This window comes from Eretmochelys imbricata, chromosome 2 (genome assembly GCF_965152235.1).
Source record: "Eretmochelys imbricata isolate rEreImb1 chromosome 2, rEreImb1.hap1, whole genome shotgun sequence".
Classification (NCBI taxonomy): Eukaryota; Metazoa; Chordata; order Testudines; family Cheloniidae; genus Eretmochelys; species Eretmochelys imbricata.
The window spans coordinates 10495307-10521898 of NC_135573.1; the positions used below are offsets into that span (position 1 = coordinate 10495307).

The window sequence follows — 26592 nt, forward strand, 5'->3', positions numbered from 1 at the left end:
CCCCATGAAAACTTATACCTAAATAAATTTGTTAGTCTCTAAGGTGCCACAAGGACTCCTCGTTGTTTTTACTATCTGTAAAGTGAGTTAAAGTAGCAAAAAGGTTGTTCTAAATGAAATTTGAGTTTTAATTTCCCTAAAGCATTTAGAGTTGTTTAAGGAAATAATAAGACTGCTTTATTCTCTTTGGAACAAAATGATCTATTTGTATGGATTTTATGTACTGCGGTACTTACCCAGAGAGGACCATTTCCTGTGAATTCCCCTCCCCAAGAACTTCCAACCATGTGTATTATAATTGAATCATACTATGAAATTATATAAGTAAGGGTATTAATGAAAATATCACTCACCAGTGGACATGGGGAGAAAATAAAATGTTTCAAAACTCAGTGGAAAACAAATCTTAAAACAAACATTTTTGAAAGGATTATAGAGTCCCAAATTTAAGGATTGAGGCTTTTGGAACCAATATTGTGAGTAAATTTACTTAATCTGAATGATTTGCTGACAATATTCAGCTAAGTAGTAAAGAGGAGTGGATTGCCCCTTCAAGCACGACCCTTCCAGAACATGTCTATGGCAAAAATGTAGATGAGTAGATGTAATAAGGTTTTTTCAATGGCTGCACTTGGAGCTGCTGTGGAAGGATGTTAGAAGACTGATAGGAAGGAACTGCTTTTCCTAGCTTTGGAAGCTTTGCAGGAGGAATATTGGAGAATCTTGACCTGATGTCAGATCACTGGGACTAATTTGCACAAGATGACAACCAAGACATCTGCTAAACTGGATAAAATTGGGGGATGGGGAAGATAAATTGACTTTATTACAAAATGTATAGCAGTTGAAGAACAGATGGCTGTGGTCCAAATTAGGTTGAGCCAAGTTTTATGTTTTGCCTGAGGAGATTTTGGGCAGATAGAATAATTGGGCTGTGGAAAGTAAGGTCTGAAAAATAAAGCTCCTAAATTTAATGGCAGAACTAGAGCTGTATGGAGAGCTTTCCACCATCCAAACCCCGGAGAACACATGGAGATCTGTCAGAGCTTTATTGACCAGATAGCAATCAATAAGATAATCAGAGAAGAGTTTCCACGGAATACCAGGGGAATTGCAAAGCACCAGATGCTGAAGTGCGAAACAGAGCTGCTGTGGCTGAGTGCTGCTACATCACAAGACATGGAGCCACAGAGATTCATTTAGCAGCTGAGACACATTCTGCTATGCTGGAGTTGGCTTCTCGGACTAAGTCTGTATAGTATCTGGGAATGAGCCTGGGTTCATAGATTTATGGTAGTGGGGCTTGTTGTAGCGTGCTAAAAACAGCTGTTCAGATATTGTGGCTCAGGCTGGAGCTCATGTTCGAGCACAACCCCTGCCTAGCTTGAGAACCTGAGCTGCACGTCTACACAGCTATTTTTAGTGGATTACTATGAGCCCCACCACCACAAGCCTGTGGACCAGGACTGGGTTACTTGCTCTCAGATGCAGTGTAGATATTCCCTGGAGGAACTGAACCACCCAGCACCCAAAGGAGCTCTGAAAGTGTCTGTTAAAGTGGAGAGTGAGAACCGCAAGTGCTGTGAAAAGTTAATCTTTTGTTAACTGAGAAAATTCACCAGGTATTGAAGACCCACAGGCTTAGTATCACTCAGTGGAAGTTCATTCAGGTTTTCAGATAAGTCTGAATAATTTTTAAAATTTTTCAAAGTTAGGGAATGTCACTAGACTGGGGTAGTGCATGTTACATTTCAGCTAGAGTGATTTTTTTACAGAAGAATTACAACATCCTTTAAAAGCAAAACATAGAAGAAATAAATGGTGAGAGATCTTTAACTTGCTACAGCATTAGCAGATTCCATAATAACAGAAGTTGCATTGACTAAAAATTATTAGTCTGTTTTATTTCACCAGACTACGCTATTTAAACAATTTGACTATGATATTTGCCACTCTACATTTAAATTACACTTTAGGTCGTGACAGACTTTTCCATTATTTGTCACTATGCAAATTTTATTTTATTTTTTATGTGGTCCTTTGCTTTTGAGGCTTGTCTTCATGCATAAGTGATTTATATTTGGAAATTTACTACAACAGATAATCATTGCAAGCATGTTGTGACTATTATAAACAGTGTATTCTAACTAGGCATAATTAACCTATGCCACTACAGTTTAATATTCATCAGAATTTCCATGAAAACTTGTTGCATATTGATTCACTCTAAGGTGAAATTTTAATTGAACTTAATTACAGGATTTTTCTTTTTTTGGTCCTATCTCTCCCACAAAGGTTTTAATGTTTTAAGTAAAGAGAAAAGGAGTACTTGTGGCACCTTAGGGACTAACCAATTTATTTGAGCATAAGCTTTCGTGAGCTACAGCTCACTTCATCGGATGCATACTGTGGAAAATACAGAAGTCGTTCTTATACATACAAACCATGAAAAAATGGGTGTTTACCACTACAAAAGGTTTTCTCTCCCCCCACCTTTTGTAAAGAAAACCTTTTGTAGTGGTAAACACCCATTTTTTCATGATTTGTATGTATAAGAACGTCTTCTGTATTTTCCACAGTATGCATCCGATGAAGTGAGCTGTAGCTCACGAAAGCTTATGCTCAAATAAATGGGTTAGTCTCTAAGGTGCCACAAGTACTCCTTTTCTTTTTGCGAATACAGACTAACACGGGTGCTACTCTGGAATGTTTTAAGTAGTCTATTACATTTATCCTTATATGGATTTGATTTATTTGTTTTGTAGGTATTCAGCTTTTAGAATATATCTCTAAACATTGTTTTCCAGTTTTCATATTTTGTGTGTGTAACTGGGTATTTTGTTTTATAGTTATGTAACTGTAGTTAGAATATAGTTATATATTCCTATAACTGTAAAACAAAACAAAAACCCAGTTACTAATATAGGAAAGAGTGGCTCTCAGTTGAGATTCATAACAAATAAATGGTAGTATACTGTACTATTCGTTAATCTGAAACACTGTTTTTTGAATGTCTGCATTAGCTGCGGAGGGCATGTATTTCATGCTGGAAGACAAAGGGATTTGGATAATGCAGAGATTCAGATGAAAAAGGGAGAGACCCCGGCCAGGACGGCGAGGCGGGAGAGGATGACAAACCCCCAGCTGTGCCAGAGGCCCCCTGCTGCTGAATGGCTCTTTTGGCTGCGCAGGGAGTCCTCTGCAGTCCTGCCATCATGGGAATGAATGAACAGGGCCAGGGCAGTGGAGCTGTGCTGATAGGGATTAGGTTTCAGCAGCCTTGCGCCAGTGTAGAGAACCCCTGCAGCTCTGGTCGTGGGAGCAAGTGAATGGGGCAGAGCAGAGACCCAGACCAAGACTTGGAGGAGGAGCCCTGGCAACAGGGGAGGTCACCCCGCTGATGAATGGCTCCTGCTCTCTCCATTATCTAAACTCCCAGTTATGCAAATAAAATCTGTGTCCCCTATGCTGTTCAGATAATCAGTTGTATACTGTATTTAATACTTCTAATTGAAATGTGAAATGTATTGGACAGCAAACGAGTGCACAGTTCTCTACAAGTACAACGGATGTAGTTTTAACTTTGGCAGGACTGTTGCACGTTTAGGGTTGTTACCTTAAGCTTGCCCCGTCTGAGGCTATGTTTAGGCTACAAACTGTGATCAGCAGAAGTTAATTTGATGTACAGCTGCCCAAATTCGAATATTGCTCAGAGGCAAGTGTGCTTGGCTGCTTTTGCTGTTGCTGTGTTCGCTCACCAGGAATGCTTGTGTTGCTGCAAAGTGCGGTGCACCACGGGTGGGTGTCTCAGTGTGCCACACATCAGTTCTGGATTGCTAGTGGTCAGTAGGAAATCATTTTGGAGTTGGAAAAAGTAAAGTGGGAACGTTTGTTATGCAAGCGTGTAGGGCCATTAATAGTCTCCTGGTGCATGGGACTTTGACTCTCAGTAACGTGCAGGATGTAGTGGATGGTTTTACAGCAATGGGGTTCCTGAACTGCAGTGGAGCAACAGAGGCACACACGTTCCTGTTTTGGCACCAGCCCGCCTTGCCACAGAGTACATCAACAGAAAAGGCTATTTCTCTATAGTTATGCAAGCATTGGGGCTAACCGGGGACACTTCACCAATGTCAATGTGGGCTGGTCGGAGCAGCTTATGTATGTAAACACAATGCTCCACATAGCCCCTCCATCCCCACCTAACTCAACAGGAGAATGAAAATCAGATGCCAACTCTACTTCTGTTCATGGTACCTGTACCTTTTCTCATATGAGTAAACAATGATAAATTGATACTTTTGTCTTGTTAACTTGGGAATGGACTGGGTATAATCTTTAAATTTAAACATTGTAAGGAAAAATGCATGCACACACTTGCCTGAGTTCACTTTCCCTTCATCAGGCTCATCCGCATTCATCTGGTGGGACTGACTAGACTGTGGCGGAGTCTCAAACGTGTACTGGCTTGCAGTATGTCTGGAGTCCCCTGCCCTGTCGTCTTGCTCTTCCTTCTCACTTTCACAGTGGGGGGGGTCTCTGTCTTGGTCTCTGCCAAGTATTGCATGTAGTTCGTTGTAAAAGTGCTAGGTCTGCAGGGCAGCACCAGATCTGTGGTGGGCCTTGTGGTTCCCTGGTGAATTTTGCTTTCACACAGCACTTCTGCTGATCCCTGTCATACCCGTTACCCTGCATCCCCCGTGCAATATTCTTGTCGTTGTCCACGTATCTGCGACTGGTCTGTGGCAATGCTTGCACAACGTCATCTTTGCACAGGGCTAGGAGATCCAGTACTACTTGTCTACTGCAGGTAGGAGCGCACCTAGTAGATGGAGCTAGTATGGTCGGTTGGACAGTTGCACGCAACTAGAGTATGCCGCTCGGTGTGCATTCCAAGGTGTGCAATTAAGAAAGGGAATTTCAAAAACATGTGAGGTAGTAGTATAAAGTTCTGACCAAAGCGGCCACTGTCTCTGGGAATGGGGCATTGTGGTACAGCTGCTAGAGGACTGTTAGGATCTGCATAGGTTACGCGGTGTCTACACTTGAACTGTGTTGACCTCAGTAGGTTGACTATGACGCTGCACTGTTCAGGGAGGTGGTTTTACTGTGTCACTATAATGGGATGCTTGTGTCAGCTGGAGACAAACTTGAGTGTGAACACATGCACACATAAAGTCATCCTAATTTTGTAGTGTAGACCAGGCCCCAAGTTAGTAATGATAGTATTTTATCTACTGTGATATCAGGCATTCTCCAGGGGCTTTATTTGGCAGGAAGACCTGAACAATTGTATATTACAATTGATAACATGGACATCCTCTAGTTAACTAAGGAACGCCTTCCTTTCAGCTTCAGTGCGTCAGAGATATAGTCTCAGTATTTGTTTTCTGTAAAACGAGATAATTTCTTGCAAGGTGTAAAACTTCAGTCTGGGAGTGAGACCCAAGGACCCCTTGATGCCAGCTGGCAGAAAGCATAGGGGGTGCATAACGTTGTATAGGGATCCCCTCAATTTGGTATCTGCATAATAGTTCACCAAAGGGTGACATGAAGTCTCTGCCCAAAACCAGTGCTCTGTGTTGTCATAATCATAAAATATATGTATGGATAACACTTAAGGAGTTACATATCTATATGAAAAATTATGCTCTTAAGGTGTTGGAGTTAAGGCAGGTCACAGGAGGTGATATACCTCCAAAAATGTTTTTTATAGGCAGACAATAACTGTCACCTCTCTCCCTGTGTGCCCATTTGTGTATTGCATGCCTCATGCTGCATGCCTATTCGCATATTAAGCCAGCTGTGAATTGAGAGATAGTGAAATCTGCAGGATGAAACAAACAGGGGAGTGTCCTGTTTATGAATAAAGACACAGGATTGCTTTGAGATATCTTGGAGTGGAGATAGAGACACTGAATCCTTTACCTATGGGAGGCAAAATGGCAGTGTGCAGGTCTCATGGAAAAAAGGGTCACAGCCAGCCTGACTGTAAAGCACTGCAAGGATTTTGGGAGCCCAATATCCTAGATATGAAAGTACCTTGTTAATTAAGCCTGGACTGTAGAATGCTTATGATTCTTTCATATGTAACCATTTGTTTCCAATATTTTTACATGCTACTACTTGTATCTCTATGCTTTGATAAATAGACTTCTATTTGATTTCGCTATAAATGAATCTAAATGTTGTGAGTTAAGTGGGGCAATGACCCAAGGTGAAACTGGTAAACTGGATGTACTGCTTCTTTGGAAGCAATGGATTGGTGAATATTGTGAATGTCGAGTGGATCAGGGGTTGGACACTTCCAGGGGTGGCAGGTTTGTTGAAATTTTGGTGGTGCTCAGGACCACCCCCCCAAACTCTGCCCCCCCCACCTGTCTAAGGCTCCAGGAGGGAGTTTGGGTGGGGGGAAGGAGGTCTGGGGTGCAGGCCCTAGTCAGGGGATTGGGGTGCAGGACAGATGAGAGATTGGGCTCTGGGAGGGAGTTTGGGTGTGGGAGGGGGTCTGGGGTGCAGGCTCTGAGAGGGAGTTTGGGTATAGGCTCTGGGTTTGGGCAAGGGGTGGGGGTGCAGGCTCTGGGAGGGAGTGCGGAGGGCTGGGGTGCAGGCTCCAGGCTAGGGCAGGGGGTGGGTGTGCAGGAGGGGGTGAGGGGTGCAGGTTCTGGGGCAGAGTTTGGGTGCTGGCTTTGGGCTGGGGCTGAGGGTGCAGGCTCTGGGAGGGAGTTTGGGGACAAGAGGGAGTGCGGAGGGAAGGGGTGCAGGCTCTGGAATGGAGTTTGGGTGTAGGCTCTGGGCTTGGGCAAGGGGTAGGGGTATAGGAGGGGGTGAGGGGTGCAGGCTCTGGGAGGGAGTTTTGGTGCAGGACGGGATGTGTGGGAAGAGGGTGAGGGTGCATGTTCTGGGATGGAGTTTGGGTGCTGTGTGCAGGTTCTGGGCTGGGACAGGAGCTGGGGGTGCAGGGGGATGAGGGGTGCAGGCGCTGGGATTGAGTTTGGGTTCAGGCTGGGGGTGGGGGTGCAGGCTCCGGGAGGGAGTTTGGGGATGGGAGGCTGGGCGGAAGGAGGGGGTGCAGGCTCTGGAAAGGAGTTTGGGGGCAGAGGGAGAGGCTTCAGGCTCTGGGAGGGAGTTTGGGGGCCGAGGGGGGGGGGGGGGCGGTGCACGCTCTGGGATGCTATGGGGGGGTGCAGTGCTTACCTGGGGCTCCTAAGCAGGTTAGTCCTGGAGTCTCCATGTGCTGCTACCCCCAGGCACTGCCCCCGCAGCTTCCCATTGGCTGCAGGAGCATATGAGGCAGGACACAGACTCACCCCCCCCAGGGAGGGGCCGGCAGCCATGTGGAGCGAGCAGGGAGGAAGCAGCTCAGCTCCGCTGCACTGCTGGTGGTAAGTGGGGGCACTGGGCTGTTTTAAATGGCCCGGGGGATGAGCGGAAGGTGGGGCCGAAGGAGAGACCCGTCCCCAAACATTGCTGAAGCTGGGCCCCGGGCCAGGAATATTCCTGGTGCCCAGGCACCACAGGCCCATAGGACTCGCTGCCCATGGACACTTTAGGGAATTGCTCGGAGGGCTCGAGGGTTGGAGTGTGCATTTCTAAATTGTAGTGTCACAGTGGTGCCTGTGAGGCTTAGAGGGGAGTGCTTGTGTTGTCTGTGGCCGGTGGAGCTGGGAAGCTGACACACATTAGTCACAGACAAGGCTTCTTCATGCTAAGTGCAGCCGGTGGCAAGGTGCCTCATAACTCTGGGTACCCCTAGGAAGCTTCACAGAGTGTGGTTGAAGGTAGTCCAATTGCTTGCTATTCAGAACAGTTCACTTATTCAAAATTTCATGATCAGTATTGGCAGAGGATCTCTTTGATTGCCTCACAGTATGGTACAGGATCATATATTTTATACTTGTTTGCATATTATACCAATTAAAACCTATTTAATTAAGTAATAAACATATAAATCTCCCTACGAGATATTTATGTAAATCTATATGTAATCTGCATTAGTAGCTTCACATACAGATAGATAAATAGTTGATACCATGGACCAGATTCAGCAAATCCTGACCTCAGTATGAGTAGTGTTTGTTGAAGACTTGCAGGAGTGGTGTCTAATGCTGAACTCCCTTTCCCTTTCTGTTTTCTTAATGAGGTAACAGATATGCAACTTTTTTAACATTTGTGTGTCTCGTATGACTCATCATTTATCTCATGTTGTAGGTATGCATGCATGCCACCTCAAAGTAGTAAATTACACTAATTGACAAACAGAAGGTAAGGTCACTGCCTCTAAGCATTTATAATCTATGAATTATCAGTGTATGTTAGAGTTGGCGTTGAATCCTCATAAAATAAAATAAAAACTAGAGCTTAAAATAAGATAGAAGTAAATTAAATATTCTTGCAGAGCACTTAGTGAGGTGAGAGGTGAAGGAATAACAACTGGAAAGAGAATATGGGCAAATGTCTCATGATATGGAGATGGATATTGCTGAGCTGAAGTTAATGTGGTTACATTTTGCACCAAAAAGTGGCTTATGGAATGCCCGATATACAGTGAAAGGATAGGAACGTAGGAATGTCCGCTCTGGATTAGACCTGACAATGGCCTGTGTCATATGCTTCAGAGGAATGTGTAAGAACCTTGCAATTAGCAGATGTAGATTAATCTCCTCCCTACGTTAGGACTCATCCTGATCTCTGCTGGTTACTTTGGTTTAAGCCCTGAAGCACAAGATTTAATATTCCGTCCACAAAGTTTATTATAATTAATAATAGCAACTTCCAGATGTTCTTGGAATCCATGTCCAATCCCTTTTTGAATCTTCTTAAGTTCTTGGTCTTAATGACCTTTTGTGCCAGTGAGTACCACACTTTAATTATATGTGTGAAAAATGTTTCCTTTGGTCAATTTTGAATTTCCTACCTTCTAACTTCATTGAATGTACCCTGATTCTTACATTAGGAGACAAGGAGAACAGACGTTCCCCGTCTATCTTGTCTAGATTGTTGATTATTTTATCTACTTTTATAAAATCCCCTCTTATTCATCTCCTTTCTAAAGTAAAGAGTCTTACTCTGTTGCACCGAATAGCTTTTCTCCTCATTCATTAAGAATGGTTAATGCTCCCCACTTATGGAATTCAGAAGTGGGCCAGAATTCTTGCTGAAGGCTCCAGGTTTAAGCTCTGCCTTTCAGCTCAGGCCATTGTGAAATTTTCTCTGCTTGACCGTGGAACAAGTTGGTGGTACAGTTTTTCTTAACCAGTTTTTTTTAACTCCTTTATTTCCATGCAGTTGCAACTTAGTCTTCTTCTTTCTCTTTCTGTGGGTTGAATGAATAGCAGCATGGTGGTTTCAACTGTCTGGATCAGCTGCTGCAGCACCTCCCTGGTGGAGTAGTCTACCCCCTTTAAGTCATGGCAGAGCTGTCACACAAACACCAGGCTAAATCCAAGGGGTGTTTCCTACTGGAGGCATTACATTTACAGGCTTCCTTTTCCCAGCCAGCCATAACACTGCCAGGTTATGGGTCTTAGAGTTTGACTCTTCACCTGGCCTCAAGTATTTATGACTCTAATGCAGAAAAGCCTTGTCAGGAGCTTCTGAATTTTTGGGGAAAGAGTTTAAGGATGAGGAGGAAGCTATCTGGCCTAGCTCTGAGGTAAGTCCTGCAACAGACCTGTGCTGGAGGAGAAGAATCCCCTGAAATAATCTGAAGTTCCCCTCAGATACTGAAGTGTGTCCTCATCTCCAGAGGCAAAGAAGCACAGCTCCTGTATAGCTCCCCTTCCTCCCACTGTGAATCAGGGGATTCTCATGATACTCACAGGTATATCCTGCAAACCCCAGAGACTCCAGGGCCCCAAAAGGCAAGACCAACTGTCCCCTTCACAAGGTAGTGATTAAGTATTTGTAATGAGCAAGTGGTTTGCAAATCAGGGATTAAACCCCTTCTCCTTTGCCTTCTCCCCCCCGAGGGAATATTTGCTAGGGTTTGCCTCCTACACAGAGGCACTTGCAGTGCTCAGTATCACCCGTGCTGCTTCTCCCCCTCCCTGCAGCATATCTGGGCATGCAGAGAAACATGTCCCTCCTGTGCAGATCTGTCCCAGGTGGAATTCCTATTAACTGCAGCTGTTCTGGGTTTCAGCTCAAGGACCTTCCAGGGAAAGGGGCTCAGATTTGAGGCAACAGCAGTATGGGAATTGGGCCCTCTGATCATCAATTTTTCCCCAGCTCTGCCAGAGAAAGGGAACACTCTGAAAGGTGGGAAATGGGTTTTCTCTCTCCATCTCTCCCATGCTTCACAGGCTGGCTCCACTTTAAAGCCTTAAGAACACAACAGGCCATCTGTGACCAGAACAGAAGCACATGAGCAGCACCATCATGGGATTGCAGATTCTGATTTACTGAGTAAAGCCCTGAGTGGTACTAGCTTGCTCCTATAGTACTTGGGTGCTAGCCAGCCTGGGGGAGCAAGCAGGCAGTCTTTCAGGCTTCCACAATCAGTGTGTGTGTACCTGTACCCCATCTCTGATGCGTGGTCTCCATGCCAGAATGAACAGTGTACTATCTCCCCCCCATACCACAGCTAGAGGAAGAAGTTGTCAAGATTCCTCCCCCACTCTGAACTCTAGGGTACAGATGTGGGGACCTGCATGAAAAACCTCCTAAGCTTATCTTTACCAGCTTAGGTCAAAACTTCCCCAAGGTACAAAATATTCCACCCGTTGTCCTTGGACTGGCCGCTACCACCACCAAACTAATACTGGTTACTGGGGAAGAGCTGTTTGGATGCGTCCTTCCCCCCAAAATACTTCCCAAAACCTTGCACCCCACTTCCTGGACAAGGTTTGGTAAAAAGCCTCACCAATTTGCATAGGTGACCACAGACCCAAACCCTTGGATCTGAGAACAATGAAAAAGCATTCAGTTTTTTACAAGAAGACTTTTAATAAAAAATAGAAGTAAATAGAAATAAAGAAATCCCCCCTGTAAAATCAGGATGGTAGATATCTTACAGGGTAATTAGATTCAAAAACATAGAGAACCCCTCTAGGCAAAACCTTAAGTTACAAAAAAGATACACAGACAGAAATAGTTATTCTATTCAGCACAATTCTTTTCTCAGCCATTTAAAGAAATCATAATCTAACACATACGTAGCTAGATTACTTACTAAAAGTTCTAAGACTCCATTCCTGGTCTATCCCCGGCAAAGACCCAGCATACAGACAGACACAGACCCTTTGTTTCTCTCCCTCCTCCCAGCTTTTGAAAGTATCTTGTCTCCTCATTGGTCATTTTGGTCAGGTGCCAGCGAGGTTACCTTTAGCTTCTTAACCCTTTACAGGTGAGAGGAGCTTTCCCCTGGCCAGGAGGGATTTCAAAGGGGTTTACCCTTCCCTTTATATTTATGACAGAAGTACTACACGTGCATACCCCATCATAGCCACTGAAAAAAGGAGAAAAACAAGCGAACAAACCCTGCAGGACTTTTCCAGGAGAGGATGTCAGTGACTTGCAAGGAACTTATTAATAATAATATATCTTCCTATTGAAGCATTATTAGGTTCTTGGTTTCCTGTTGATGCCTCCTTTTGAGGGCATATCAAAATCCAAATGGGGCCATCTGTTTAAACCAAATGTTAAACTGAAAGGTTTATGTAAAAACAAAGATTTCTTAAATTTTGAACTCAAGGTTGCTGCAAGCAGTAGCTCCACCAAAGAGAGGAATATTGTACATTCATAAATGGGCTTCTTTACAAAGACCCCATAAACCAAAAGAAGGCTGGCACACAGCACTACAGTTTCAAAGCCTCAGCTATAGCCATTCAGACCAGAGGTTTTTTTATAGTTAGTAAGGAAGGCCTACTTTGTGGCGAATGAGTGATTTGTCATCTAGGAGTATGATCCTTGTTTGGAGTGAGACATCTCAGGTTCTGTCTTGATATGACTGGTGATGAGGAATGGTTTCTAGCTTAGTGGCTACAAGTAACCCATGTTACACTCGTAAACAGCCATTGTTCATCATAAAGAGAGCTCATGCATCCAAACTTACAGCTGAGGTGATATTGTGGAAAAATTAGAGATATTAGTAGCTGAGAGGCAGAGAGGCCTCAATCCTCTTTATCAAAGCCAGCATAGCAATTTGTTTGCCACAGATACCAAGGATATCCTAGAAGAGATTATTACCCGGGCAGAGGATAAAAACTGGAGCAGAAACTTCCAAGGAAAGGTAGATAAATTTTAGGGCTTTCAAGTGATTAAAAAAGTTAATTGCGTGATCAAACAATAATAGAATACCATTTATTTAAATATTTTTGGATATTTTCTATGTTTTCAAATATACTCATAGAATCATAGAATATCAGGGTTGGAAGGGACCTCAGGAGGTCATCTAGTCCAACCCCCTGCTTAAAGCAGGACTAATCCCAAATTTTTTCCCCAGATCCCTAAATGGTCCCCTCAAGGATTGAACTCACAACTCTGGGTTTAGCAGGCCAATGCTCAAACCACTGAGCTATCCCTACCCCAAAGGGGAGGGGCTTGGAGAATCCAGACATCAATCCTGCTACCTCTCGCATACTAAGTGAGCGCTCTACCATTTGAGCTAATTCCCCAATATTGATTTCATTCACAACACAGAATACAAAGTGTACAGTGCTCACTTCATATTTATTTTTGATTACAAGTGTTTGCATGGTAAAAAGACAAAAGAAATAGTATTTTTCAATTCACCTAATACAAGTACTGTAATGCAATCTGTTACGAATATAGATTTATGTACAAAAATACTGCATTCAAAAATAAAACAATGTAACATTTTAGAGCTTGCAAGTCCACTCAGTCCTACTTCTTGTTCAGCCAATTGCTCAAACAAGTTTGTTTACATTTGCAGGAGAAAATGCTGCCTGCTTCTTGTTTACATTATCTGAAAGTGAGAACAGGTGTTCTTATGGCACTGTTGTAGCCAGCGTCGCAAGATATTTACATGCCAGATGTGCATGCTTCAGCCACCATTCCAGGGGGCATGCGTCCATGTTGATGACGCTCGAAAACCATCCAATGCAGTGCAGACTGATGCATGTTCATTTTCATTATCTGAGTCATGCCATCAGCAAAAGGCTGATTTTCTTTTTTGGTGGTTCGGGTTCTGTAGTTTCTGCATCAGAGTATTGATCCTTTAAGACTTCTGAAAGCATGCTCCCTACCTCCTCCCTCTCAGTTTTTGGAAGGCACTTCAGATTCTTAAATCTTGGGTTGAGTGCTGTAGTTATCTTTAGAAATCTTACATTGGTATCTTCTTTGCATTTTGTGAAATCTGCTGTGAAAGTGTTCTTAAAACGAACAACATGCTCTGGGTCATCATCTGAGACTGCTAAAACATGAAATATATGGCAGAATGTGGGTAAAACAGAGCAGGGGACATACAGTTCTCCCCCAAAGAGTTCAATCATAAATTTAATTCACACACAATTTTTTTAACGAGCGTCATCAGCATGGAAGCATGTCCTCTGGAATGGTGGCCGAAGCATGAAGGGGTATACGCATGTTTAGCATATCTGGCATGTAAATACCTTGCAATGCTGGCTACAAAAGTGCCATGGAAATGCCTGTTGGTGACATTGTAAATAAGAAGACATTTGTAATTTGCACTTTCAGGACAAAAAGACTGCATTACAGTACTTGTATGAAGTGAATTGAAAACTATTATTTCTTCTGTTTATCATTTTTACAAATCTTTGTAATCTGTAATCAAAATATACACTTTGATTTCAGTTACAGCACAGAATATGATATATATGAAAATGTAGAAACATCCAAAATATTTCAATTGATAGTCTCTTGTTTAACAGTGTGACTAAAACTGCAATTAATTGTGATTAATTTTTTGAGTTAATTACATGAGTTAATTGCGATTAATCGACAGCCCTAATAAATTTTACTCTTAACAAAATCCTGACCATGACACAGACAAAAAGAGCAGTTGCACATGAGAGCGCACAATTCCTGTAGAAGACTTTTCCTTCTGATCAGCCCTTTGTAACCAATGTCTTAAGTGGCTGGTAATAGTCACAGAAAGGCACAGGTCCCATGTTATGCACCCGTGCTCATCCATAGATAACAGGCTAATCAGTACCCTGTCCAGAGAAACAGACCCGCTCATAACTAGACAGCTGCTGGAAAGGATTCATAGCTACCAGTTCTTCAAAATGAAAAGCTTTTGATCCCAATGCAGAGAATTGCTCACCCAGAGGTCAAAACAGATATGGCTATAGTTAATATTTGCAAAGATCCAAAACTTCATTGCATCAGTCATTTCTTGAGGGATCATCAGTAGTCACTTATTCCCAATGTCTGGATTGCTAGTGCCATGCACCAGCTTCATCGCCTGAGTGGGTTTCTCAAAATACACCTGCTGAAATTCCTTTGAGGGACATAGAATCGTGCGTTTGATGCAATGTGAAATTAGATGTCATTCTCAGATCACATCCGAATGCCTATTTGTGGGCAGGTAAGTACAAACAACATGCTAAACACCAACCCAGTTTTCACTATAGATCCTTGCATACTCAAGTGCCAAATTTAATCTCAATGACAAATTAGAGAAATCTGTGACTGGCTTCCTAATCGCAAGTTTTGGAATTAGTTCCCGTACCCATTCAAGAACCACACTGCTTTTGTCATGAGGAAAAGATGATTCTTACATCCACTAACCCTTTTGTTCAAGTTAAGTTCCTCTTTCTACAATTTGTAGGAAATAGTTCTACCATGGTTTTGTTCGAAGCTTTTTGTGGCATAAATGGGCATTTCTAGAGCTCCAAAGAAAGATTCCAAGCAAATGGAGTACATACATTTGGTATGTCTTGTTCATCATTTTTTCAAAAATGCCAAGACCTTAAGCCCTCAAAGTCATTGTAGGCAAGAAGTGAAAATCCTGCAATAGTTGGAATGATAGTAATATCTGGGAAACGATTCACGAAAGTCCCTAGGGGCATTGGGGGAGAAGGGCATGAGCCTTATCACTGGAAGATTTCCAAAGTTTCCATTCCTCTGCAATGGCATCCTTTGGTAGAAAGATGTTACTGGGTGGTAGGTTCCCTGTTATTGCTTAGTTTATAAAGCTCTTGCTTTATATGGGGGACACTTCCATTCCTGCCTATGTTTCTACGATAATAAACTCTGCTTATCCCTCCCTCTCCCACACATAGTGGTGCGATTCACTGCTCATTCAGATTAGTAATGAATGAGAAGAGAAGCTGTGCAACAGAATGAGAAACTTCTTACCTGATAATATTCCTTCTGTTAGCAGCTTCTCTCAGAATTCAACCCAACCCGGTAGTCTGTTAAATGGCCATAATATAAATTGAATTTTTTCTCTAAAGCAGAGGTGGGCAAACTATGGCCCGTGGGCCACATCTGGCCCGCGGGACCATCCTGCCTAGCTTCTGAGCTCCCGGCCGGGGAGGATAGCCCTCAGTCCCTCCCCTGCTGTCCCTCCTCCCTCGCAGTTTTAGCTCACCACGCAGGTAGCGCGGCTTGCGCCCGCCCACCTCCCAGGCTTTCCAATAAGCCTGTCCTGCCCATCTGAGTGGCCTGGTAAGGGGGGGGTTGGATAAGCGGCAGGAGGTCCCGGGGGGCAGTCAGGGGACAGGGGACAGTTGGATGGGGCAGAGGTTCGGGGGATGGGGGCGGTCAGAAGACAGGGAGCAGGGGTGGTTGGTTAAGAGGTGAGATCCTGGGGCGTCGGGGGGGGGGTCCCAGCAAGGAGGGAGACAGAGAGCGGGGGGGGAGGGTTGGATAGGAGGTGGGGTCCTGGCAGGGCAGTTAAGGATGTGGGTTCAGGGAGGGGGTGGTCAGGTTACAAGGATTGGGGGGAAGGGTTGGATGGGGCGGGGAGCAGGGGGGATTGGATAGGGAGTGGGATCATGGGGGGGGGCAGTTAGGGGCAGGGGGTCCCGGGAGCAGAGGGGGTTGGATGGGTTGGAGGTTCTGAGGGGGGCAGTCAGGGGGTGGGAAGTCGGAGGGGACGGGGCCCTGGCTGTTTGTGGAGGCGCATTCTTCCCTACCCGGTCCTCTATACAGTTTTGCAACCCTGATGTGGTCCTTGGGCCAAAAAGTTTGCCCACCCCTGCTCTAAAGGGGACTTTGATATATGTTGTTTTATGTTAATTTAATACATCATATCGAGTATTCTTAATGCATAATAATTGGTTGCTGGAGTGTTTCTACAGCTGTGGAAGAACTCTTTTGGTGGCCTGAGCTGGAGGACAGAGCTTAGCCCTGGAGCCTCCAGCAACAACATTGGACCACCTCCAAATTCCAAGGGTCAGGTATCTCACTTTAAAAATAAAATCACCAAAAAGCTTAGTAGAAAGTTATAAATTAATGGAAAGAGTTAGATAACTAAACGGAACAGCTTCTGTGCTTGTAATCGACATAATTGCAATATAAGTATGCAATAGAAGTAACTCTAGGAGAGGTATTTGTATGTTTCTATTTCTCCAAGACTACTTTTGCCCCCCTGAAGGAGAGCAGAAAGGAGAAAAAGTCAGCTTTAAAACAGCCCTCTCCTCATTCCAGTCCTTCTAAAACCCCATATTTTCTGTTTCCTAGGAACGAGTTGATTTTATACAAGGACTGATTTTTTTTTAAGAGTTTTCTTTAATGCAGTCCTCAATAATGAGCGCATCAACAGTGATCTTATTACTGGAACCCTTGTGCTTCCATGTTGCATTACATCTAAAATTAGATTTGTATTAGCTGGTTAGGACAGGGATTATATATTTTGTTCTTTTTTAAAGGTACTAATACTCTGTTACTTACACATAGTAGCTGAGAATGACGTGAGCAAGAGCCTACAGTGAGATAAAGAGATAAAAAATTACTTTGAAGTACTTCCCTACATAAATATATCCAATAGAATAGTAACTCTTAGGTTTGCAGCTAGAAATTACATTGGAAAGTGAGAAATGTAAATGTGGGTACTCTGACCTCGGCAATTAAAATGTGACACCTTCAGGAGCTAGTGAGGCATGACAAGACATTCTTCTTACTTGTAACTTTAATTTTTGTGTATTATATCTGAGTCGAAACCTGCATATGAAATGAGAAGAAAAAGGGGTAAGCTGTAACTCTCATGCAGTATCGTCTATCTTAGGTACTTATATGACCCCCCTCACTGTAGTATCTGAGTGCCTCATAATCTTTAATGTATTTATTGTGGAATTCTTGCTAAACCAAATACTATTATCCCCATTTTACAGGTGGGGAAGAGGGGCACAGAAAAGCTAAATGACTTGCTCAAGTTCACAGGAAGTCTGTTGGCAGAGCTCAACACTGCTTCTGAGCCACTAACCTCAAGTGAAGTCCCCAGCTAGGATTCAATGCAACGGTAGAGAGGTTTTTCTTCAGAGGATGATAACTTTAACAGGAGTAAGAATACCTCTGATGACAGTACGTGACATTTCCTCTGCACATAGGCTACAAAGGGGTGATTCCTAAATTGATAAATTTAAAATATTTTAATCCTGATGACCTCAGACCCTCAGCAGAAGATTGAAGTAGAGGACCTAAAAATACTGGAGGATTGAGAAATAAACCAGATTATATGGTAAAGAGCTGCCTGTTCAGAAACCTTAGCGGATGGACAAAAGTATTTCCATGAGTTATGATTAGTTTTAAGTTTTCCTGTGTTTATTTCTTACTTGACGTTGTAACCAAGGTTTTCTGTGAGTGGCTCTTCAGGGGACCATAGCTCTGAAGAATGGGAATCAGGTGGACAGGAAAATTTGCCATACCTGGCTTTGGTCACCATTAGCAGGTGGCACAACCCACATGGCACTGTTTGGTGCTGTTGTCTAATTCTGATGTGCTCAGTGTTTTAGGAACTGGAGGAGAGTTTTGGAAGTGCTTGTATTTCTTAATTTTTTTTTTGTATCTGACATTGAGTGTTGAAGATAATCTATTCAAAAAAGACTTTAATTAGAGTCAATGCAATGAATTTGTGAGATCCGAGGTAAAGCAAATGCAAGTATTCTGTTGTTGTCCAGGTAACACAGCTATGCCCCAGACTTCACGTTCAAGCTGTTCAGACTTTGAGAATAGTGGAACAAGGAATTTTCAAAACACAAAGTTTATAGAAAAAGAGCAGTGGTGGTTGCTGTGAATTTATTGAAAGTTTGACAAGATTGCTATTTACATTAATTCCTGTTGTCTTTACTTTTTATTTAAATTCAGCCTCTTACCTCTCTACTGTCTCTGTGGAACTGATTTCAATGCTACTGAGGTTTAATTTAAGTTTATTTATTGTATAATTAATGATGTTAGGATGCCTAGTGCCTTGAATAGGCATCATCATTATTTTAAATCTAAATAAATAAAATAGTTTAGTCATTTATCAGTGTGCCTGTATTCTACACAAATGTGGAGCTATCACTTCTAATATGTTGAAATATTTACATAAAAACATTAGATCCGTAAACTGAGATTTTTTTTTTAAAAAAAATAATTCGATAGGGAAAGTAATGCCACATTATTGAAAACTATATCACTTCACACTTTAAATTTTCTTCCTTTTTTTGGAGCCATTACACATTGTGCCCCATCTGTGCTTCAGGAAACTGAAGGTTTGCTTAGCATACAGTGAATGTCTGTGTTCTTTTAACTCCCTGCGTATATGTTTTTCTCTCTGCCCAGTAATTTAATTGAGGATAGACATTGGCTGGTGTTGACAGCTTGATTTTTCTGTTCATATTGAAGTATAGATTTAATAGTAATGTCACAGTTACAATTCAGTATAAGTGTAAAACATTGCAAACTATATTATAGAGCCATTTTATTCATTATACCCTGGCATTTATTTTACCTTTAATCCATAAAGTATACCAAATCAGAAAGTATATGGGTATCTGTAACAGTACTAAAAATAAAAACGTGCATATCTTGAAGTGATTCGAGATGAAATATTCAGTTCACTGATTACTAAAAAGTATTACAATTATTTGCAATTTTAAAATGTCTTCAGCAATCCCAGGAATTGTTTATAGTAATTTTTAAAGATTAAAATAATGTAGTACTTTTTAATATATGCTGAAGAAATTTGTGACTTTTTTCCAAGGGTCTCCTGACAACTGGAGTAGAATTTGAATCTCTCCCTGCAGCTCTTTCTCTACCTGCTGAATCTGGCCTCTACCCAGTGACGCTTGTTGGTGTTCCTCAGACTACTGGGCAGATCACTATCAATGGTAAGGATTATATCTTTTACAGTTCTCATCAGGAAAATAGGCACAAGTATCTTAAGGCATTGTGGTTTTTTTTGATGTAGTAGTTAAATTAATATTTATTTTTATATTTCCACAAAGTCAGTATTTAAAAAGAACTTACAAAATAATCCTTTATCAAGAAGGTAGTTCTACGTAGAATGAGAAAATAACCCATGATTCTAAGAAATACATCACTTTTTTGTTTAGATGTGTGTGTTCATTGCTGTTACTACATTAAAATGGTAAATCTGAGGGGAAGGGAAAGCTAAATATCTGAATAGTCTACTGTATTAGCAAACAATGGTGTTAAAATGCTGGTCTGTCTACACCTGTACTCCTAGCATTGCTAGAATATAAGGTCCCAGAATATCAGTTTATGACTATATTTTTTAAAAATGCATGAAAATCGTGGACTGTTACTTCCACAAAAGACAAAAGTACAGGCGTAAATGCATAACATTTATCTATACAATGTGATACGTTATACTTATATAGAGTCTTTCTTAGGAGGATTTGAAAATGCTTTACAAAGTTTGTCTCTTACCACCTGTGTAAGATATTTTCATAGGAGAGGTTGTGATTTGGCCAAGTTAATTTCCTTTCAGAATCTGGTCACTAACATGGTGTACAAAAATCGATGATTAAATCAATAAAAATTTAAATTAAAACATTTTTTAAGTTTTAAAAGTAAACCTACTTAACATTAAATTTGAAATTATGAAAACCTAATTGAAGGCTTAATCCTATTATCTATTAAAATCATTTAAAGTAAATAAAAATATGCTGTATATGTTTGCTGCTGAAATTTAAAATAAAGTCAAACCACTGAATTGATAAAGGTCACTGGCTAAGGACCTGGAACCAGAGTTTGTTGAAGTACTTTTGAAGGCAGTAGCCTCTTCTGCAGACGCAGAGAGACTGTTCTTCTTTTCAGTTTGTTCAATTAGTTCAGTTCAATGACTAAATAAAACCTAGATGTGAGAAGATGAGATCTACTAGTTCTAAAATCTTGAAGCACTGGTGTGACCAGAAAGTATCTGTTCAATTTACTAACTTGGAAAAAATCAGTTAGTTTTAAATGCGAAACATGTTTTGATATACACTTATATACCTAGCATATTTTCAGGTAGACTTTTTAAAAAAAAAATCAAATGCTGTTTTTGTGAATTTTTAATACAATTCTAATTTTCATCCAAATAGAGCTTGACATGAGTCAGATCTAAAAAATTAATCATTTAGTAAATAAGGAATTAATCAGTCACCATTTTCTAACATTTTAAAAAAAAAAAGTAAAAAAGGAATCTGTATAAATCATAGGACTGGAAGGTACCTCGAGAGATCATCTAGTGTAGTCCCTCGCACTAATGGCAGGACGAAGTATTATCTAAACCATTTCTGACAGGTCTGTGTCTAATCTGCTCTTAAAAGTCTCTAATGATAGAGATTCCGCAACCTCTCTAGGCAATTTAGGAAAATAATTAAAGCACAAATACAAAACAAGATTAAAATTAGTGATTTTAAATCAAGGTTTCCTGCTTACTGATTTCAATCCTCAATAAAATTGGTCATTTACAGCACTTTGATTTAAATAAATCCACTGTCATCACTAAACTTTTGTAATTAATTCCTTCATGAAGCAAATAGTTTCAGGACAAATTGGCTCTTTTCTACCTTGAAATAGGTTATCATACTTCAGTCTTTGGAGTCTTCAGTGATTGTCTTCTGGATAATCTGCCAGGATTAAAGACGAATGGCTGTGCAGTAGAAGTCATTCCAGCTTTGCCAAGGCTGCAGATCAGTACCTCTCTACCAAGGTAAGAAGTTGAATGAGGTACAGATTTCATTTTTGATAAACTAGAAAATGTTGCATTGGTTATAATGCTGTTTCTGGCTATACAAATTGCTTATTATAACATGGGTATTTAATCACTGTATTTATACAGTACAGTCTAATTTAGTGAAGTAAGATATGTACATTAAAATCAGAGTGGCTTGAAATTGGGTTTGTGCCCTTATTTGCTCTTTGTGTAGTATAAAACTGAAAAAATTGTCTGAACATTTTTCACTTTTTTTAAAACCCTAGAAATATTAGGAATGTCAAGTCTGGTTTTCCTTGATTTTATTGGTTGACTTAATGTGGTCTCGGAGAGTATTTACTGATCTCATACTTGAATCGAATGTTGAGTCTTTAACAAGTTTCTACTAAGTTTTCATTAGGCACTGTTGTTAAATAGGTAACTGTATACAACATTTCGAGTTTGGGCCAGGGTGTTCCTATGATTCCTTTCTGTTTCATTAACTTCAGAGTAGGAGTGTCATTTCATTCTGACTGTCTACTCAAGCAAAGTCTTCAGTATTAAGTTGTATATATTGTTTTTGACCAAGCTGTATGTTGGGCTCACTGTGAGCCCTCATTAAAATGTTATGTTAAAGGTTGCTTCCAGTTAATGGATTTTATTGTAAATGGTTTTATTTTGTGTGTGTGTCCAGCAAAATTATGAATTTAATCTCCGAGGCTCATTTTTAAGGTGTTCTGAAGGTTTCCTTTGAGGATGAGGACTGAGGTCAGGTTTGGAAAGATGATTTTGTGAAAATTGTTCGTCCATAGGTGATTTTGTGTTTAATCATTTTTCTGTATGAGTTTATCTGAGAGTGTAGTGATTGTCTGGTTTCACCCACATAGTTGTGCCATTTAGTGCAGTGGATGAGGTACACCACAAGTGATAGGCATGTGTAGGATCTTGAAAGGTTTGTTGTAGGTGGTGGTATTGATCATCGTAGCAGTGGAGGAGATCAGTCTTCAGGTTTTGTATCTGTTCAGGCAGGGTCTGGTGCCACTTTGAGTTGGTCTGTCCTGGTCTGTGGGGAATTAGTTTCTGATGATGAGCTTGGAGAGGTTGGGAGTTGTTTGAACCCCGGAAGACGGGGTTCAGGAAAGATTGCTTTTGGGAAGTGGTCCCCATCAAGTATGGGTTGCAATTATTTAATGATACCCTGGATCATTAAACAATTTAATGCTATACACTAAAAATTGTCTTAAAAAGATGCTGGATATATGGCCTGTTACTATAATCTAACCCACTAATTTCCCCTACACACACACTCCTTTTTTTTTTTGTGACTGCAGGGCTGTTAACGGGCCACATCACCTTGAGTGGTCTCTTAGAATATGTGTTAACTACGTATGCTGAACAATCTGTTCAACCTTGTATTTAGCTGTGATACTGTGAGTACCTTTCCCATATCTGAAGAAGAGCTCCTTGTTTGTCTCTTTTACCAAAAGAGGACAGTCCTATAAAAGATATTACCTCACCTGTCTTGTCTCTGAAACATACATAGGGTACTTGAGTGTCAAATATAGATACGTATTCTGAAATACCTTAAAAACCTACTGTGAATACATGATTTTCTGTGAAGACAGCCTTTACATAATGATTTAACAAACAAGGGTGTTAAAAGTATATGTGAATTTTAAATTACAGAACTCATAGATTTACCAACTATTAATCTCAATTCCTTTTGCCCTCACACCCTTGTTCTCCTCTGTCTCCTTTCCATCAATATGAAGAATTTTCAGTTTCCTCAAAAAACCGAAACCCCGTCTCTCTCTCTTGTCCTGTAGTCCTTCTCCCATCAATTCTAAAGCTCCTTTAATAGTCAATTTACATTCACTGTTTGAACTCCTCTCATCAGAATCCCTCCAGGATCCACTCCAATCTGTCTTGTGTTCCTCTACACTCCTCTGAAGTTGCATTTACCAAGTTCTCCAATGACCTCTTCCTAGTTTAATTTGAAAGTATTTACCCTATCCTCCTTGATCGTTGCACTACCTCAATACCATACAACATCTGTTAATTTCAATAATTGACTGATATGATGCATTTGCTGTTGCAGAAATTCTTGGAGAATCATTTGGAGAAATCTTATCTCTGAAAATTCATTTTCAGAGAAAGATATTTTTCCTAGAGTATATTAAAACCTTGGTGAATAAATCATCCACTTTATTTTCCATTTACCATATGAAACACACTTAAACCATTATTTCAGAAATCTTCAGTCATTTAACTTGTTAGTAATAGTCACTTAAGCAAACAGCTTCTTTCTGAGTGAACTCCTGGTGACTGTACAGTTAGTCACTACTGCTCTCCTCTTCTTCTTCATGTATAACGTAGTTGAAGTCTACGTACTTAGATCTACTTACCCCGGTGTCTTCGCTGTGGTAAGTCGACAGCTGATGCTCTCCCGTCGACTCTGCCTGTGCCTCTTGCCCTGGTGGAGTATCGGAGTCGATGGGAGGGCGCTTGGCGTTAGATTTATCACATCTAGACTAGACGAGATAAATCGAGCCCCCGCTGGATCGATTCCTGCCCGTCGATCCAGCGGGTAATGTAGACAAGCCCTAAGACTGAACCTTAGGCCCCTTCTCGTGTGGCTAGAGTCAGTTTAGTCCCCGAGCAGACATCACTTGGACTCAGTACTTACCATCCCTCCCCTTGTCTTCGTTTTTCTGGCCTGGTGGAAGGAGCCAAAGTCAGTAATGATGCGGGGGGGGGAGGGAAATGTCCTTCGTGTCCCCATAGCAGTCAGTGTCTTTAGTCTTGGATACATCCGACATAGGGTGGGGAGCCCACCTCAACAACCTTAGGACTCAGGGCCTCTGGTCTCGAGAAGAACTCTTCCTGTACGTAAACGTTAGGGAGCTCAGGGCAGTGTGCCTGGCTTGTCAAGTGTTCCTTCCCAAAGTTTCAGGCAAGGTAGTTCAAGTTGTGACAGATAATACAGTGGCCCTGTTTTATATCAACAAGCAAGGAGGGCCCTGATCCTCCGCCCTGTATCAGGAGGTGGTTGATCTATGGGGCTTCTGTGCAAGACACTCAGCTCATCTCGAGGCGTCCCACCTCCCAGGAGCCTGGAACATGTTGGCAGATCACCTCAGAAGGTCTTTATCTCACCAAGAGTGGTCCCTTCACCCAGAGGTCATCAATGTTATCTTTCAGAGGTGGGGGCCTGTTACCCAACATAATTATATCTTTTGACTAGAGTTTTCATAAATTTGAAATATTGCAATATATTCCAGTTTAACCCACTTTACATAACTGACACTAGCTTTAGTAAATCTATGGTAATGAGTGTGGGAGGTGGCCCAGGGTGGGGCAGAGGATGGGGTGCAGGAGTGAGGGCTCTGTCTGGGGGTGAGGGCTTTAGGGTGGAGCTGGAGATGAGGGGGTTCAGGAGGGGGCTCCATGGGAAGGGCCTCTCTCTCCCTCTGCACAGAGTTCTGGGGGAAGGGTCCATCTTTCCTGGCTGGCAGCAGTGAGCTCTGGACCTGGGGGAGAGGCCTGCAGCAGCCCTCCAAGCCGCAACTTGCTCCCCTCCCCAGTTCCTGCCCACCCCCTACCTCTGTCCTCTCCAGGTCCCTGCTGCGCGGCCCTTTAGAGCTGCTGCACGGCAACAATTGTTACACTTTGAATCAGCAAGGTCACCCAGTGCCTGACATTCTGTGACCCAGTATTGGGTCGTGACCCATACTTTGAAAAACACTGTTCTAGGGAGCATTCATCCTGGTGTCTATCCCGAGTCCCTTTCTCAGTTGAAATATTTTTTTAAAACTTTGTGTGTTCCACGCCACTCTTAGTTGACATTCAGTAACCAAAGTACTAGATAAACCTCATTTGAAAAATTAGGTAACATCCAACCTTTAAAATTCAGTTTTTTAGGTTTCATCTTGCTTTCCCCCACCCTTGCACAGTTCAGTTTTGTTATATAAGCAGCAATTTGTTTAGCGAACTCCTGCAGCTAGAAGTGAATGCTTTTATACCCTTTCAAAACTCTGATTATGAGCTTATTAGTTCTTGCTCCTAATAGTTCCTGAATAGAGTAGCCACTAAAAATTAAGCTGGAATTGAAGAGCTGGAGAAGGAGTATAAGATGAAGCTAGCTGCAATTTTTTTTTTTTAAAGGTTCAGTATTTTGTAAACCACCAAGGACAGGTTGACTGGATTCTCTGATTTCTGTTATGTTTTGTATTGTGGTTAGGTTCTTAAGATGTGATTAATGTTTAACACAGTATTTAATTTGCATATCTATCTTTATTTATAGGTCTGCTCACACATTGCAGCCTTCCTCAGGGGATGAAATTTCCACCAGCGTATCTGTCCAGCTTTACAATGGAGAGACCCAGCAACTTGTCATTAAATTAGAAAATATTGGAACAGAACCTCTGGAGAAACTAGAGGTCACAGCAAAAACAGTCAACTCAAAAGGTATGTATGCTGGTGTCTGATTAGAAAAATCCCTTGCTTCAAGAGAAGCATGTACAAAGTGGTTGTGACAGACTCTGTCTTAGTGGAGTGATGTTTCAGAATTCAAGTAATCCTCTCCCCTAATAAAGATTCAGCGGGATCTTTTAGTTGGACATCAATGTCCTCTTTGGACATCAGATCCAGTAAACATCAATACGTTCTTGATTTTCAAAAACCATGTGAAAGTAGATTTGAAGTTAATGCCACTTTGACAGCTTTTAGTCTGAATCAATGAATCTTAACTTTAAAGTAGACAGAAGCAGAAATCTCATCTCTAAAACCATCATTTCTTATTATAATATATAATAGGAGCCAATGATTGTCTAGCCATAGATACTACATTGACTATGAAGAAATCAGATAAATGAGATGGCATTTTGTAGAGAAATGGAATATGCATAAGCAAGGTGGTTTATTAAAGAATAATCTTGTTTTAACCCTAAAGTTTCCTTACTTGAAAGACTTAATAGGGGGGAAAAAATGCCCAGCTGCCATCCTAGTCATAGTTTCTGCAGCAGGAAAAAATGTGGAAAAGAACAACTGATAGAATATGAGAATGAACAAAATAAACTATTTTGTGAATTAAAAGGATAATTGAAAATGAAGAAAGAATAGGATACATGCATAAATTTTCCTGTCTCCATGTATTTTTTTCTAAGATTCTGTACTCTAACTCGCCTGTGAAGGCATCATTATGAAGATTATATTAACAGAATAAATGTAGAATCAGATGAAAGCAAGTTAGTGTTTTCTTGCAATGGAAATTACATACACAACTATATTTTTTGTTCATTCTTAATTGCATAGTGAGAAAATAAAATTTGATGATTTTTCTTTACTGAGTATCCAAGATTGCCATTTCTACATTGGGATTGCCTCTTCTCTGCAGCTTCAGAAAACAGGACCTGCCGATCATCTGTGAGGGGCTCTCTGCCTGTACGGAGAGTCCCCAGGGAGATTGCATAGATTGAATTAAAAAGCTGAAAAGTATCTTGTCATTACTATAATTGGTACTATAAAAATATTTA

The 26592-nt window shown here is 41.4% G+C and overlaps 1 protein-coding gene across 3 annotated transcripts in view; it reads left to right on the plus strand.

Moving 5' to 3' along the window:
• The window catches only part of TRAPPC9 (trafficking protein particle complex subunit 9), an 816338-nt gene that overhangs the window by 120784 nt on the left and 668962 nt on the right, over positions 1 to 26592 (plus strand). For all 3 annotated transcript variants that reach the window (XM_077809757.1, XM_077809756.1, XM_077809758.1), the window contains exons 13-15: positions 19118 to 19244; positions 20944 to 21076; positions 25362 to 25525. In XM_077809757.1, coding sequence (XP_077665883.1) covers positions 19118 to 19244; positions 20944 to 21076; positions 25362 to 25525 — 424 coding nt within the window. The remainder of the gene's footprint in view (positions 1 to 19117; positions 19245 to 20943; positions 21077 to 25361; positions 25526 to 26592) is intronic.